The following is a 16,607-nucleotide window of genomic DNA, read 5'->3' on the forward strand; positions in this document are numbered from 1 at the left end:
TGTGTGTGTGTGTGTGTGTGAGAGAGAGAGAGAGAGAGAGAGAGAGAGAGAGAGAGAGAGAGAGAGAGAGAGAATGGGCACAAGCCCCCTATGCGTGAGCTAATTTGTGCTTGGTCTCCATAGCAGTAGGCTATCCATGGGAGTGTGCAGGTCTGTGCACAAGGGGCACCATCAGATGTGTTCTGTCCATGTAAACCCTCCCTTAGCCTGACTGGAGCCCTGGCTGTGGCTGCCAGTCTGTGCTTAGGAACACAGACACCCTAGTATTCTCAGCAACACCATGGCTCTGTTCATTTGCTGCTATCATTTGGGGGAGGTTGTTTTGTTGTTTGTGGGTTTTGTGAGCTTTTGTTTTGATTGAGACTCTGGGCTACACATTATTCACCTTCTCCATCTTAGTATGTCTCTCTGTCTCCCTCTCTATCTCCATTTTTGTTTCTATCTCTGCCTCTGTCTCTCACTCCCCATCTTTACTGTCAACCCACAAGTCTTCTAGATCTTTCTAGTCTGAATGTGTTTGTATAGATGAACAATTCTCAGCCTTCTCAAATCCAATGTACTTTTCAAATATATTTATAACACTCTTTACTATCTGGAAATGGAATTTCCCATCCTTTTTCTATCTTTTTCTTTCCCTTCTCTGTTGTACTGTTTCTATTTGTGCATCTTTTTTCTCCCATTTTGTCCCTATTTATATCTCTTTTTCCTCTCTCTCTCTCTCTCTCTCTCTCTCTCTCTCTCACACACACACACACACACGCGCACTTCTTTCTGTCACTGTGTGTGTCTTTAACTTTGTCTTACATTCCATCTGTTTCCATCCCTTTCCCCTTGCCTCCACTCGAAGCTAAAGTATGTGTTTATGGGTGTATGTGTGTATATGTATGTCCACATTTATACATATACCACTGAGAGCTGAAGATGTCACCATGCTTTGAGGCACTGAAAAGGGGGCCCTCAGCCCACTTCTCTCCTGCCTAGGACCTTCTCAAGGACAGGCTACTAGCTGTTGGACTGCACAGTCTCATCAGCTCCAGGTGGCTGTGCAGGCCAGGTTGGATTTGACTGCGGAACAGTACAGAAGGGATCCCTTTGACTGGAACAAAAAGAGCATGGAGACATGCCCAGCCCAGCCCTAGCATCCACAATAATCTTGAGTGTCTCCAGCTGCCACCCGGGTAGCCTGGCTCCCTTCCTTCTGGGCCCTGCCTTATCACCTTATCCATCCCCACACTCCCTGCCCGCTTACACCGAGTGTTCTGTTCTGTTTCCCGAGCTCTACCGTGCTGCTCTCACTGCACTCCACTCACACTCCCTGGGCCTCTTTTTCAACATAGTCTGCCTACATGTCTCCAGGGAGCTTTTGTCACCTACTAGTGCATTTAGTCCTTCAATCAATTAACTGGGGATCTTTGCACTGAGAGTCTGCTATCTACTCTGCCTTGCTCTTTTACAGGAAAGTGAGTGGGTGAGTCTACAATCCCAGCCCTTATGGAGCTTTCTTTTTAATAATACGAGGCAGGCAAGAATCCCAATGTTTAAAGTAAGCTATGTAGTGTGTTAAAAGAGAGAAGATCTAGGAAGAAAAATGAGGGAAAGGGACATGGGGGAGGTGCTGTGACTCCTCACCTGGACTATTGCAGGAATCTGCCCTTAGTCCCTCCACTTCTACCTCTGCCCCATAAGACCTGTCTGCACAGCAGCAAGTGGGATCTTGTTCAGCTTGAAATCCTGTCATACCTTCCCTCTGCTCAGAACCCTCCCAAGACTCCCACCTCACTCCAAGCAAGGTCTTGGCCATGGCCTTTGTGATCTGTCCTTGCTGTTTTGCTGGCGTCTCCACTAAGCCCTTGCCCCTTGCTCACTGTTTGTCCCCTGTGGCCTCCTTACTCTTCCCCAATGTGCGGTGCATAGTTCCCCCTAAGGGCTTTTGCTCCAGCTGCCTGGACTTCTCTTCCCCCAAATAGCCACATGACTCACTCCTTCACCTCCTCAGATTTTTGGCCAGATAGTAATACTCCATGAAGTTCTCCTGCCCACTGCAGTGAAAACTGAAACATCTTCCCCACATCTTGCACTTCTTATCCCCTTTCCCTTCTTTATATTTATTCTAAGAACTTGTCACCATCTGACATACTAACTTCACCCATGTCTCTTTTTATTGACTAGAATGTCAGCTTCACAAAGGCAGGAATCTTTGTCTAGCTGGCTCACAGCTGGATTCTCGGTGCCTAGAACAATACCTCACACACAATGGATGCTCAATAAATATCTTGTTTAGTGAGTCAGTGAACAATATAAGTACACACATTTCCATATTCACACATACTCCCTACCTCACTCAGATTAAAAACCAACATTTTCATCATGGCCCACAGCCCTACATAATGTGACCCTGGACACCTCTGCCCTCACCTACCATAGCCCTTTTGTTCATGTTATTCCAGTAACACTAGTTTTCTTACTGTCCCTTAAACATGGGAAGCACCTTCCTAATCATGATTTTTAAAAATCCATTCACAGGATGGCTGCCAGAATTTGGTTGCATGACATATAGGGTCAGTACTGTTTTGTGAACCTTTTGGTTGAGGTGGATGTTTGTATGCATATGTATACTGACTTGTGATGTAAAATGTCTTTGGGATTTGCAAAGTGGGGAGAAGAGCTGCACCAGTATCCCTACCCCACATAGCTCAGCAGTGGAGGAAATAGGTAAGCAAAAACATCCAGAGAGATGAAGCATCCCCACTCAGCAAAGAGGGAGTAGAATGAACAGTGGACCAAGCTCAGGGCCTGACCCCAGCTGTGGAGTCATGGCGGGGATCATAGACACGCTAACCCTACCCTTTCTATTTCTTCCTCACCTTTCTTTACATCTGTTTCTCATTGTCTCTCAATTCTCTCTGGCTCTCTTTCACTCTCACGTGCTCTCTCTCATCACTCTCTTATTGCTCTTTCTCATCCTGTCCATTTGTGTCATTTTCTGTCCATTTCCATCTTGATTGCTATTTTTCTGTCTTTCTCTCCCACTCTGTCTATGCGTGTCTGTGTTTATTTTTCTCTCTTTGTCTCTCTCTCCTGCCCTTATCTTTCTGTCTCTCTGTGTCTGTGTTTTCCCCCTTGTCCACACTTGCAGGTACAGCCCATGAGGACAAGTGATGGAGTCCCTCAGGACCCATCGAGTACCAGACTGGCTCACCCTGTAGGGTTGGGAGTAGCCCTTGCCCCTCAGTATGGCCAACACCACCGGAGAGCCAGAGGAGGTGAGCGGCGCATTGTCCCCACCGTCAGCATCAGCTTATGTGAAGCTGGTGCTGCTGGGACTGATCATGTGCGTGAGCCTGGGGGGCAACGCCATCTTGTCCCTGCTAGTGCTCAAAGAGCGTGCCCTGCACAAAGCTCCTTACTACTTTTTGCTGGACCTGTGCCTAGCTGATGGCATACGCTCTGCCGTCTGCTTCCCCTTTGTGCTGGCTTCTGTGCACCACGGCTCCTCATGGACATTCAGTGCACTCAGCTGTAAGATTGTGGCCTTTATGGCCGTGCTCTTTTGCTTCCATGCAGCCTTCATGCTGTTCTGCATCAGTGTCACCCGCTACATGGCCATCGCACACCACCGCTTCTACACCAAGCGCATGACACTCTGGACATGCGCAGCTGTAATCTGCATGGCCTGGACCCTGTCTGTGGCCATGGCCTTCCCACCTGTGTTTGATGTGGGCACCTACAAGTTTATCCGAGAGGAGGACCAGTGCATCTTTGAGCATCGATACTTCAAGGCCAATGACACTCTGGGCTTCATGCTTATGTTGGCTGTGCTCATGGCAGCCACACATGCTGTCTATGGCAAGCTGCTCCTCTTTGAGTACCGTCACCGCAAGATGAAACCAGTGCAGATGGTGCCAGCCATCAGCCAGAACTGGACGTTCCATGGTCCTGGGGCCACTGGCCAGGCTGCTGCCAACTGGATCGCTGGCTTTGGCCGCGGGCCCATGCCACCAACCCTGCTGGGTATCCGGCAGAATGGGCACACGGCCAGCCGGAGGCTGCTGGGCATGGACGAGGTCAAAGGTGAAAAACAGCTGGGCCGCATGTTCTACGCAATCACACTGCTCTTTCTGCTCCTCTGGTCACCCTACATTGTGGCCTGTTACTGGCGAGTGTTTGTGAAAGCCTGTGCCGTGCCCCACCGCTACCTGGCCACTGCTGTTTGGATGAGCTTCGCCCAGGCTGCTGTTAACCCAATCGTCTGCTTCCTAATCAACAAGGACCTCAAGAAGTGCCTGAGGACTCATGCCCCCTGCTGGGGCCCAGGAGGTGCCCCAGCTCCCAGAGAACCCTACTGTGTCATGTGAAGCAGGCGGGGAGACAGATGTGCAGGGAAATGCTCATGACCACCACAATGGGGCCAACAGCAAGGGAAGGGTGGGGCCCCACACAGGAGCCTTCTTCTCTGAGCTCCAGCCTCAGCCTTTCAACCAACTGTAATCTAGGCACCTTTACCAACACCTCTCTAGGGTGGGAGACTGGATGGAAAACTGGGAAAGAGGCATTTCTAGTTTTGTGGGGCCTATCTCCACAGCCTCCTTCTCCACTTCTCTACTCACATATTCTCACTCACTCCTTTCCCCCTTTCTCCCTTCCTTCCCCCTCTCTCAAATGACAATTCAGAAAAAGAAAACAAAACATAAAATGCAGGGTTTTCTACTAACAGCTGAGGAGACAGGCTTCCTTGCTTGATGCATCTCTCCTCAGATTGTCCAGAAGGGGAAAGTTTGTCCTATAAAATAGATTGACGAGCTGTTATTGCTCCTTCTGCTCCCAGGGCCTTACCTTTCCAAGTCCTTTAGCAAGGCCTAGATGTTTAGGAATAAACGGATTCAAGGCCACTGACAACAGAGACAAAAGGGGACTGGGTCCACATGGAACAAGGGTGTTTAATTGCTGTGTTGTATGCAATGTTATTTTGGGCTAAGCTTGATCTCAAGGCCAAACGTTTCTCCCTCCCCACTGTGTCCAGACCTTCCAAGTATTTCTTGAGGATCTGTTTGAGGAGCCCAGAGGGTTGGGAGAAGGGCTCCCAGTATGGGTCCAGGCTAGGTAAAGAGTAGGATGTGAGTTGAACTGCTTAAGCTAAAGAGACCAAGCTTGGCTGCATTCTCTTACACTGCCTCTTTAACCCCCACCCTCTATCTCTCTTTCTTGAGAATGGAACTCCATTCCTGTCCTACTAGGGCTGATGGGGGTGGGGTCCTGCAGGCAGGAGATACCCTGAGAGGAAGTATAAGGAAGAATCTGAACTCTCCAGAGCAGCTGAACCCCAGATCTTGGCTTCAGAGCTGAATTCACCCAGAATTTTGTCCTGGGTTCACACTAATCTTCTGAAAATGAAAATTCTTTTAGGGTCTTGATAAGTGATCATGGTACAAACTCCAGGGCACTATGGACTTGAATCCATTCCATATCTGACCTCTTTCTGTCTCCCTCAAAACTTGGGGGTCTTAAGCCCTTCCTTGGTAGTCTATGGGCTCTTGGGTCCTCAGTCCCAAACACCCTTCCTCCCTACAAACCTACCTACCCTCAAAGTGGAACAGATTGCAGCCAGATTCCCCAGGTGAAAGGTCTCAAGCCTCCTTCCAGGGGACATCATCCACTGTGGCCTTAGTTTAAGGCCTGTTCTGTGGATTGGTGAGGCAAGCTGACACTGCTTTGCCTGGATTTGCCCAGGCTCTCTGTCTCTTTCTTATTTCTCCTGGGGACAGGGACCTATCTGCATTTATCTGCACCTCCTTGTTCCCTTCCTTTTGAAGACCTTGTCTTAAGATCCTTCCCTACCCCAAGACAGCCCCTGAGCTGGGGAAGCCTTGACCCACAGGGATTGAGGAGGACACTCTAGGCAGGAGAGAATTCAGGAGCCTGGCTGTGGAGTGGCTCTGGAAAGGCAGACCAGAGTGGCTGAGAGGCTGAAGTGGGGGTCCTGTTCTCTCAGTGATGGTGATGGGGGTGCCTTTCCAAGGGGTTGGGGTGGGAAGACCAAGGGGTGGGGGGTAAATAGGGTACACTCAGGAGGGTTTTCCTCCATTTCTTTTTTCTAACTGCCTGGAATCATCAATGGATTTTGTAAATGGAAAAACTAAAACGAGCAATGATATATTGGATGTTTTGTTTTTCTACCTGCACGTGTGTGTGTGTGTGTGTGTGTGTGCGCGCGCACGCGCGCACATGCTTGTCTGTCTGTCCTGTCTGTGTGACCTTATGTAGGAAAGTATGATTGAATGAGATAATGTGTCTGTGTGACTTTGTGTGGTGAGGAATCCTTAAGGAAAATTTATCTGGTGCACACATACAAGCAAATGCCTGTATGTGGAGATATACAGCATGCCGACACACACACATCTGATTGAGAGGAGACAGACTACAGTACATGCTGGTACAGGCAGTAAGGTATCCAGCAGATAGAAAGGTATGCATGCATGTATGCATGTATGTAGCAAGAGGATGGATTTCCTCATCTCCTGGCCCCCTTTCCTGAGCACTCAGTCCTCTCTCCAAAATTCAAACAATGTGTTCATGAAACTGGACCACCATAGAGAATGGGGACTGATAAATTGAGATTCAAATGTGAGAACTGATTGGGATAGGAAATACCCTCACAAAGTTATAGTTTCTGGAGGAACTGCTTAGTCTGTGCAGGAGCCTTTCCTTAGGGTCCACTGTATACAGGTGGGATTTTGGACAGCTTTGACTAAATTAGAGAAAGTGATATCATGGTTAAAAAATAAAAGACTGGAACCTACCCAGTTGTCTGACTCCCTAGACACTCAATTTACTGTTTGCTTAATTGTCTTGGGTGCACAGAATTGAGCTGACCATACTCCTCAGTTCTTAGCACACTATATCATCATTGGTTCACGTAAAGTCCTTTAATTCTTTATTTTATTTCCTTTTGTACCCTTCATTACCCATCCCTGATTCCATCCTCCACACTCCACATAGGCACCCACTCCTTTGTATTTAACATATGTCCTTCCAATTCACCATTCATGTGTTCATTTATATGTGTATCTGCGAAAATATATGGTATTGTATATTTTAATTTATAGAGACAGTATTGTACTATAAATCTTGTTCTGTTTGTTTTTTCACTCAATATTGTTTTTGAGAGATCCAGCCATGTTGCCATACACAGACCTAATTCATTCTAGTGATTCATTTTAAAACATGTCACATTTTTCTCCATTCACCTGGTGATGAATCCCTAGGTGTCCCCCCCATACACACACAACAAGGTTACAAGAGCAATTACTACACTTCTTTTTAGGGACACCTAATGTAGGAAAGGAAACAAGCTCAGAGAGCAGTGATTTGGCACACCCATTGATATGAATCCCGAGCCAAAGCCAGTCTCCCACCATCGTGCCTCACCCAGGACCATCCAGCTCTAGTCATAAAAAATTGAGACAAATCAAAGCAGATAAGTGGAAAATGTTCAGTAGATGAAGAGATAGCCCTAGAAAAAGCTAGAAGGTGAGCTGAGTCAATCATTTTATGACGCACATGAAGTTTTTTTTGTGTGTGCGATTATTTCTAGAGCCATTTTTGTAAAGATGGAAAACACCACTTTAAAATCTGGCCTGAATACCAAAGACCCTGGGTTCCTAAATGGCACCCGCCAGGTCAACCTGGGTTCTGACAAGATATGGCAGAGTTCATCCCAGGGGCAGAAGCAGGGGGTGAGGGAAGGGGAAGATTTAATAAGTGCGTAGTTGCTAGGGGGAGGGGACTGGAGGCCACAGCGAGGCTCTTCGATTTTGAGCACAACCTTCTCAGTGCCTGCGTTTGTTTTTCATCTTCTTTCCCGGTTTAGTACTTTTCCTATTGGCTAAAACGTCGCAAGAATGAGGGCTAGGGCTTCTACCCCTAGCAGCCAATCGTCTGGCAGTTTTCCTCTCATCGCTGGGGTGCGGGGGGTCAACTCCATGATTGGGGGATGCCAGGGAAGCCAATCGGAAAGTGATGACGTGTAGCGTTGGCAAGCAGATTACGTGAAGCAGGAAGGAGTCGGAGGAGCGCGAGCTCCGCAGCGGCGGCCGGCAGCCAATGGAGAAGCAGAGCAGGGCCCTTGCGTTAGGAGTGGGCGGGGCTTTGGCGATTGGCGCGGAGGGAGTAGGGCAAGCGCTGTGGGAGGGAACGCCAGAGCGAGGCGGTGATCAGAGCGAGTGCTTCGCGGCTAGGTTGCTGCGCTTCAGGTGTGCCTGGTAGCGGCGGCTGGACTGCAAGAGAAGGAGCGAGCGCAGTCTCCGAGTTTTGTGAGCGCGGTCACCATGGACCGCCCGGATGAGGGTCCTCCGGCCAAGACCTGCCGCCTGAGCAGTGCAGAGCCTCTTCAAGGCTACCAGCCACCGCCGCCGCTGCCGCCGCCACCACCGCCGCTCCTGCGATTGCCCCTGCCTCCACCCCAGCAGCGCCCGAGGCTCCGAGAGGAAACCGAGGCGGCTCAGGTGCTGGCTGACATGAGGGGGGTGGGGCTGGGCCCAGCGCTGCCCCCACCGCCGCCCTATGTCATTCTCGAGGAGGGAGGGATCCGCGCATACTTCACCCTGGGTGCTGGGGGGTCTGACTGGGATCCTATGATCGAGTCGGGGTACGGGGAGGTGCCCCCTCCTACAGGGATCCTGGAAACACTCCCCTTGTCCGAGGCCTCTGGGGGAAGTCTGGAAATTGATGTTCAGATTGCAGAGTCCAGCAACCCTACTGAAGAGAAGGCCCTAGAAACCTGTAGCTCAGGGGTATGGGAGCCCCAGACGTTAGTGGGTCCAAAGAGGAATGAAGAGGCTGTCATAATAGTGGAAGATGAGGATGAGGATGAAAAGGAAAGTGTGAGGAGGAAGCGGAGGAGGAGGAGGAAGCAAAGGAAGGTGAAGAAAGAAGGCAGAGACAGGAATGCTGAGAGGATGGAAAGCATTTTGAAGGCACTGGAGAGCATTCAAATGGACCTGGAAGCCGTGAACATCAAGGCAGGCAAGGCCTTCCTTCGTCTCAAACGCAAGTTCATCCAGATGCGAAGACCTTTCCTGGAGCGCAGAGACCTCATCATCCAGCACATCCCAGGCTTCTGGGTCAAAGCAGTATCCTTCTCATCGATTCTCATGGGCCATAAGCCCATGGCAGAAAGGGAGAGGTGGGGAGAGGGTCACTGAGAGTGAAAGGGTGTTGGGGAGGGCCAATGATGGGATGAGCCCCCTGTAGGAAAAAATGGGATGAAAGGGATGGGAGGAGGGCAAAACAGAAACTGGACTGGAGATGATAAAGGGAGAAGGGAGTGCACAGCATAAAAACCTAACCTCAGCTGGGAAAGGTGAGAAGAGGAGCATAACAAAAAGGTGGATTATAATGAAAAGGGGGAGGGTAATAGAGGGCCACACGCCAGAGATGATGATAGGAGGAGGGGAAAGGCATACAGGAGATGAACTGACTCAGAGAGTGAAGGGGGAGGAGAAAGGCAAGCCTAGATCTGCGTAGGTTCTAGGAGATCCCAGTCCTGGCTGAAGTGCTCTCCATGACGGAAGAGGGGGCTAGAGAGGTGCTGGAGCAGGAGAAACAATACCTAGGTATGGAGATCAAGGAGTTAAATGAAGGAAAGGGGAGAACAAGAAGACTCTCATTCACTATTGGTGATTGTTAAGTACATCCCAGAGGAATATCTGAATTGGTGTAACATGTTAGGAACACATAGATTTAGCATCTTAACAGAATTACGTGGATACCCTGATATGCAGGCACTAGCATTTGATCACAACCCCTCAGCACACAGGCACACAGTACCACTTAAACACAGACCCTCAGAGCTACTCAACACCTACATATATAACATGTGACTACAAAGAAACTAGATACAATAGCACTTAGACATAGGGCCTTCAGCTCCCAGGAACACTAAAGGGAATACAGACTCTTAGCATGTAGAAACAAAAATCTTATGGACAGAGACCCTCATGGAAAAACAGCAAATATGAACCACCTAATACAGAGGTTTAATGTTGCAAGAACAATCCGACCACAGAGATTGTATCATGGTAATACAAGTACAGGTCATGTCCTTATAACCCGCTTGCTCCATATACGTCACATCAACACAAGGAATCCTACTCCAGCCTCTCTTGCTATGCCCTGCCTGGCCTTCCCTCCCTCCCCACTGAACAGTTAATCCTTGACCTAAACTGCTCCACTCATCAGTTCCTCAACCACCCCACAATTTCAATTTTAATCAACCAACGTGATGAAGACATTTTCCGCTACTTGACCAATCTTCAGGTCAGGCCAAAGAGGAAGGCCAAGGAATCTGGTTCTCTGAGGTGAGGTGGGAAGGAGGGGTCATAGGGGGGCAGATTCTACTATTACTCCCATCTTGAGCAGGTACAGGATCTCAGACATATCTCCATGGGCTACAAAATGAAGCTCTACTTCCAGACAAACCCTTACTTTACAAACATGGTAATCGTCAAGGAGTTCCAACGCAACCACTTGGGTAAGTGGAAGTCCAAGATAAATCCATGTCCCCCCATTTTATCATTAGCCAGTCTCTTCATGGTCCTCTTTTTCCTAGGCCGGCTAGTGTCTCACTCCACTCCAATCCACTGGCACCGGGGCCAGGAACCTCAGGCCCATAGTCGAAAGAACCAGGACACCAACTACAGCTTCTTTAGCTGGTTCTCAAACCACAGTCTCCCAGAGGCTGACAGGATTGCTGAGGTGAGGCTACTTTCTGGTAACCCCCAAAAAGGCCTTATTAGGCTTGCCCTGGGTGCCTGCAGAATTGGAAATAGACCTGGGGCTTATATTCATGGCTCTGCTCTTCCTTTTTTCCTGTTTTTCAACAGATTATCAAGAATGACTTGTGGGTTAACCCTCTACGCTACTACATGAGAGAAGGGGGCATCAGGGCCCCCAGAAAGAAGCAAGAAGAAAGGTGATGGGGGAATTGGTGTCTGAGAAGTAGTTTGTTGGAGATGGGGAAAAGTCTAGGCTAGTATCACTGTAATCATAGAGCCACAAGGGAACTTTGAGATAATTGAGTGCAATGTTTTACAGGTGAGGAATAATGCCCAGAAATGGCCTGAGGTTACATGTGTAGGTCAGGGTCAGAAATGGGATTCTCCCTACCCTAGCCTCATCCCTAGGGACCCTTGTAGACTGCAGCCTCTCTAGTTATTTGCCACCTTTCAGTGTCTGCCCTGGGCCTCCTACTAACCCCATACTCAGCCCCAAACTTCCCCACAGTAAAGCCAAGGACGAATATGAGATGGTGATCATGGAAGATGCTTATGACCATTGTGCCATGGAAGATATTCTCAGCGAGATCTCAGACATTGATGAGATTACTGACAATGAGACCATTCATAACATCAAGATCTCTGATTTCATGGAGACTACTGACTACTTTGAGACCACTGATAATGAGACAACTGATATCAATGAAAGCCTGTGTAATGGTGAGAGCCCTGGCCACAATGAGAACGCTGGTGACAACAGTCAGAACCTAGAAGACGGTAATAAAAATCCCTGTGACAGTGAGCATTCCAACAATGAGAATCTTGATGGTGACATTAGCCTGGAAGATGGTAATAACCAGAACAGCAGTGAGAGTGACAGTGGAGATGAGGGCAGTGATGATGAAGATAATGATGGCAATGAAGGTGACAATGAGGGCAGTGATGATGATGGTAATGAGGGTGACAACGAGGGAAGCGATGATGATGACAGAGACATTGACTACTACAAGAACGACATTCTAGTCTTTGACAAAAATCAAGATAACAGCACCAATCAGGAAAACTATGAGGATGAGGTAGAGATCATCTCTGAAGAATCAATGGAGGAAGAGGAAGAGGGCAGTGAGGAAGGTGAGCTAGACCCCCTCCTGTCTTCCCTCATTCTGTTTTCTCAGAGAGAGTCTGGTGTAGGATATTCAGATATGAGCATGGTCTATTCTTCTGGAGGAAAGAGAAAACATTTTTTTAAACAATGGAAGGCCAGAAAACATTTAACTTTAAAAAAAAAAGTAACAAAGCCAAAAAAAAAAAGGTTCAGTTCTAATTGATGGGTGGACAGGAAATAAGAGTGTGTGGAAAACTAAAAAGGACACATAGGGGCCAGCGAGATAGCTCAGTGGACTAAAGCAGCTGCTTAGGCAGGCCCCGGGAATGCAGTTCGATCCCGGCACCACATTCTATGCCCAGCCACAGAGTCTAGGCATAGTGATGTACGCCTGTGATCCCAGCGCTGGGGAGGCCAAAAACAACAGGATCACTATGAGTCTGAGCTGCGTAGTGAGACCCTTTAATAACCACATACATAAAATAAATTTTAAAAAGACACTGGGAAAAAAGTGACACATTCAAAATACAATGTACCTAGCCCTGGCCTCCTCAGAACTTCAGGCTTGTTTGGGTTGCCAGCAGTGAAGCAAACAGTATGTTCCATGCACCCAGAGGATGGACTGAGCAACAAATTCTACATCAGTAGTTGGGAAGGTAAGGAGAGAGCTGGAGGAAGGGGTTAAGCTTTGAATTAGAAGCTACATTCCCAATGAGAACCATTATGGGCCATTCTTTGTGGAGTGGAGAATGTGGCAAGGTCCTGGAAGGGTGAAAGTACAGTAGATTAGACATAGTTTCCAAAATTCTCTCCTGAGGATACTTTACTAATTCTGAAAGCTGCTTCTCACGGAAGACTTTGGTGATCAAAACATTGCAGAGTTACTGCACATAATACTTCTTGTAGCCGGGTGTGATAGCGCATTCCAGTAATCCCAGCACTTGGGAGGCTGAGGTAGAAGGATCGTCATGAGTTAAGTGCTAGCCTGGGCATGACCCCATCTCAAGGAAAAATATAATGTAATGATAATAATAATAGTAGAATCACATTTATATTGGTACCCTAAAAGCTCTAAGAAATCCTGTTCTAAAACCCCTATTTAGGGGCTGGGGAGATGGCTCAGTAGAATAAGTGCTTCCCTGGCAAGCGTAAGGGCCTGAGTTCAATCCCCAGTTACATAAATAAAAATAAAACCCCTATTTCACTTTGTAGAACACAGCATTTCCTAAACTTCTTAATCACAAGCCAGTGTTCACTGCTTACCAAAGAATAGACTTTAAGAAATGCAGGGGAAGGATATATGCAGGGATTTGAAGGAGAAAGCAGTATTTAAGGGGATTCCCAAGTTTGGGTCTGGCCCAGAAGACTTGTTACAGGCATACAGAGGAGAGGTGGGCCCATTGGATAAGTAGAAGGGACAGAAACACCAGCCAGTCCTGGAGTTTGTAGCCATTCGATGAATTACCTCAGTATATCCATATTTTCAGTTCAGGTGGGGAAACTGAGTTGCCAGTCTTTTCCTTCCCACCTGATAGCTTCTCTCCTAAGAATAGGAAGCAGAGCCCTAAGGAGGGAGTGGGGCAAGGGAATTGGGCTTAAAAGGTTAGACTGGGGCCTATTTGGATCAGATTGTGGGGAAGAAGTGAGGGAACTGCCTGAGGATGAATAGCTTTGTTCAGCTAAGGCTTGAGCTCTGGAAGAAACACACACTGAGGAATACTGTATGGAGGAAAAGCTACTCTGAGAGGTATCAATTTTGATAGAACAAAGGCAGGGAGCCTGCTGTGCCTTACTGCTTCCTTCCCCCTACCCCTCTCCCCCTCCTCTTGGGGGCCTTGTTCCACAAGATGGCCCTTGGCAAGTGGTGCTAGGCCGTCCAAAGCAGTAGCTGTGCGTCCTCTTCCCACATAGAGTCCTGCCTACGTGCCTAATGCCCTCCACCACTTGGCCTTCCTTGCCTCTCTCTCCTACACAGGCAGTGAACTGGGCGAGGACAGCTACCAGGAGGAAGGAAGCTCAGAGGAGGAAGGAAGCAGAGCAGACACAGAAGACACTGACATGGAGCAGGCGTTTCCGGTTCCAAACGCTTGGTCCAACCTGGGAAAGAGGGGGCACACCGGATAAACATCTTAGTCTTGGAGCTTCTCTCTGTACCCTACTTCCCCAGTGCCCCGTTTGCCCTCCGCCTCAGTTAGGGTCCCCGCACTGCACTTCTGAGGGGAGGAGGTTAACTGACTTGGTACACGGGTTTAAAGTTTATTTTTATGGATTAGTAATTGCAGAGTTCTTACTTTGCCGGGGGAGATAGCCCCTGTTTTTGGTCCTCCTCCCCCACTGGCTTCTGTGTGCTGCTACTTATTGTGATGCCTTGGTCAGGGCCCCTCTAGCTTCCTTCTCTTTGGTGTTGGTCCTAGCCCTTTCCCCCATGCTGCCTAGAGTGGAGACCCTGATCCCCAAGTGGGGAGGGCTGCTATGGCCTTTGTCGCAGCCTCGCAGTGGCCTTGAAGGCTCTGCCTCCATCCTCTTCACCCAAGTTTTTCTCTTCCATCCATCTCTTTTACCCACCGTGCCTGCTAACCTGCCAGGCCTTGGTGTCTACGCAAGGCCGCTTAGCCTTTGCTGTATTCCTGCCCTGCAGAAGTTACACCTTTCCCTGTGAAGTGATGACCCTAATAAAACTCTGAGAAAATTCAAAGTGCTTCTTTTGAGTCTTTAGTCTGTCCCAGTGTGCCGTCCCAAGTGTCCAGTCTCCACACAGATACAGCACAAAGCTTCCTGCCCCACACAGAGCCCTTCAAAATGGTGGTAGCTCCAGGGTTTGGTCCGAGGGGGGCAAGCTGAGCGAGGCTAGGAAACCCTTGCATCACTCTGTTGCGGACTGCTCTGGCCAATGGCTGAGTGATGCTGAGGAAGTCCCTCCCACTCCTTGCAGACGCCTCGGCCCCCGCCAGGTAGCAAAGAGCTTCCCACTCCGTTCCTTCTGGCATGAGCGTAACGAGACACTGTGTGCCCTAGAACATCAATTTAATGGTGGTTCATTTTTTCATTTACAGTGCATCAAACCTTTCATCGGGCTTAGTGTGAGTGGCATGGGGCAGCCAGAGGAGTCCATTTTTCTTGTTGGCATGTAGTAAAATAACAAAAGAGCACAAAGGATACCAATATTACAACTAGATCATACCAGAGTTCTCTCTTTGGGAGGTGATACAAGGTCCGCTGAAGCTGGGCCTGAAGGAGAAGGCAGGAAAAAAGATGGCTAAGCCCAAGAGCGTGCATAGAGATAAAAGGAAAACCTCTAGCTGTACAATGGGGTGGAAAGGTTGGGAGTTGGGCCACTGGAAAGGAGACTTGCCCTGGGAGACCCTGGAAAAGCTGAGCTGTATTAAATTTAGGGTACAGTAATCATATTTCACCAGAAATATCTCCCAGATTCATTCTGGATCATAATGGTAATTTTCATACAGATTTTGGTCAGTCTTTTAGCATACAGTATATCTCTGAAACATTCCATCCAAGGCATTTTATTTTTCAGGAAAGCTTCAGATGCAGTCAGATTTGTATTTTCAAGAATGCTCTCTACTGGCTCCCAGGAGAACAGATATGAGGGAGGGAGAGCAGTGGGGAAATTAGTACTAACTCTTGGACCAGAGTGGCACAGGGACATGGGAGAGGTTTTTTCCTTCATTTTAAATGTCAGAACAATTCTAGATTTGTGGAATTATTCCAAAGATAATACAGTGAAACCCTGTATACACCACAGCCAGTTTCCCTTGTTAAAATTACTGAACCCATGTCACTACATAATGATTAACCGAAGTCTATACTTTAATTCAGGTTTTCTTAGTTTTAATCTGTTGTCCTTCTTTGTTCCAGGATCTCAACTAGAATACCACCATATATTTTAGTCAGCATGTCTCTTTAGGCTCTTCTTTGGCTGTGACACTTTCTCACACTTTCCTTGTTTTTGATAACCTGGACTCACCATCTGAGGAGTACTGGTCAGGTATTTTGTAGAATTTCCCTTGACTGGAATTAATCTGATATTTTTTCTCATGACTAAAGAGGGTTATGGGTTTGGGGAGGAAGACCACTGAAGTAAAATGCTCATTATATTGAGTATACATACTATCAATATGACTTATCGCTGTTGATGTTAATTTTTTGACCTGGCTGAGGTACAGTCTGTCAGGTTTCTCCACTCGAAAATTATTTTTTTCTCTGTTTTCTGTGACATACTCCGGAAAGAAGCCACTGAGTATAGCCCATGTTTAAGGAATAGGGAGTTACACTTCATTTCCTTGAGAGAAAGTGTCTGCATAAATTAATTGGATTTGTTCCCCATGAGAAATCTGTCTATTCCATGACAGCTTTTAAAATGCTAAAATTAACAAGCTGTAGATATGGGAGGAAAGGGACTGGGGGGAATCAAGATGACTGCCAGTTGCTATGGGGCCTTGCTCTAGGTCTCTTCTTTCAAATGACTGGAATATCAGACCATGAAAATAACTCTTCATATTTCTCATAAATGTTTTGGGAAGAGGCCAAAAGTTTTGATGTCTCTGGTTCTAACCTTGATTCACTTTGTTAGAGATGGATAGAAAAATCTGAATCTCAGGGAGCACATCATACTAGGTGTGGTGGTGCACATCTGTAATACTAGCACATTGAGAAGCTAAGGTAGGAGGATTAATTGAGCCCAGAAGTTCTGGACCAGCCTGGACAACATAGTG

General features: G+C 47.8%; 2 protein-coding genes across 2 annotated transcripts in view; both read left to right on the top strand.

Annotated features, from left to right (window-relative positions):
- Gpr173 (G protein-coupled receptor 173) overlaps positions 1–4,670 on the top strand; it is a 20,506-nt gene extending 15,836 nt beyond the window's left edge. Inside the window, exon 3 of the mRNA XM_004647884.1 lies at positions 3,151–4,670. Within this exon, the coding sequence (XP_004647941.1) occupies positions 3,234–4,355 (1,122 nt within the window). The 5' untranslated portion in view covers positions 3,151–3,233 and the 3' untranslated portion in view covers positions 4,356–4,670. The remainder of the gene's footprint in view (positions 1–3,150) is intronic.
- Positions 4,671–8,169: 3,499 nt separating this feature from the next.
- On the top strand, positions 8,170–14,572 carry Tspyl2 (TSPY like 2). The gene is made up of 7 exons (XM_004647885.2): positions 8,170–9,128; positions 10,237–10,314; positions 10,417–10,528; positions 10,607–10,752; positions 10,881–10,969; positions 11,281–11,903; positions 13,853–14,572. Exons 1-7 carry the CDS (start codon positions 8,325–8,327, stop codon positions 13,999–14,001), a joined length of 2,001 nt encoding a protein of 666 aa, XP_004647942.1. The 5' UTR covers positions 8,170–8,324; the 3' UTR covers positions 14,002–14,572.
- Positions 14,573–16,607: the final 2,035 nt, after the last annotated feature.

The sequence above is a fragment of the Octodon degus genome, unplaced genomic scaffold (genome assembly GCF_000260255.1).
Source record: "Octodon degus isolate 3935 unplaced genomic scaffold, OctDeg1.0 scaffold00335, whole genome shotgun sequence".
Lineage (NCBI taxonomy): Eukaryota > Metazoa > Chordata > Mammalia > Rodentia > Octodontidae > Octodon > Octodon degus.

Coding starts and splice junctions, on each gene's coding strand:
- Tspyl2 (XM_004647885.2), top strand. CDS start 8,325: ATGGACCGCCCGGATGAGGGTCCTCCGGCCAAGACCTGCCGCCTGAGC. Junction 9,129..10,236: donor CAGGCTTCTGGGTCAAAGCA/GTATCCTTCTCA, acceptor TCCACTCATCAG/TTCCTCAACCACCCCACAAT. Junction 11,904..13,852: donor GGAAGAGGGCAGTGAGGAAG/GTGAGCTAGACC, acceptor TCTCCTACACAG/GCAGTGAACTGGGCGAGGAC.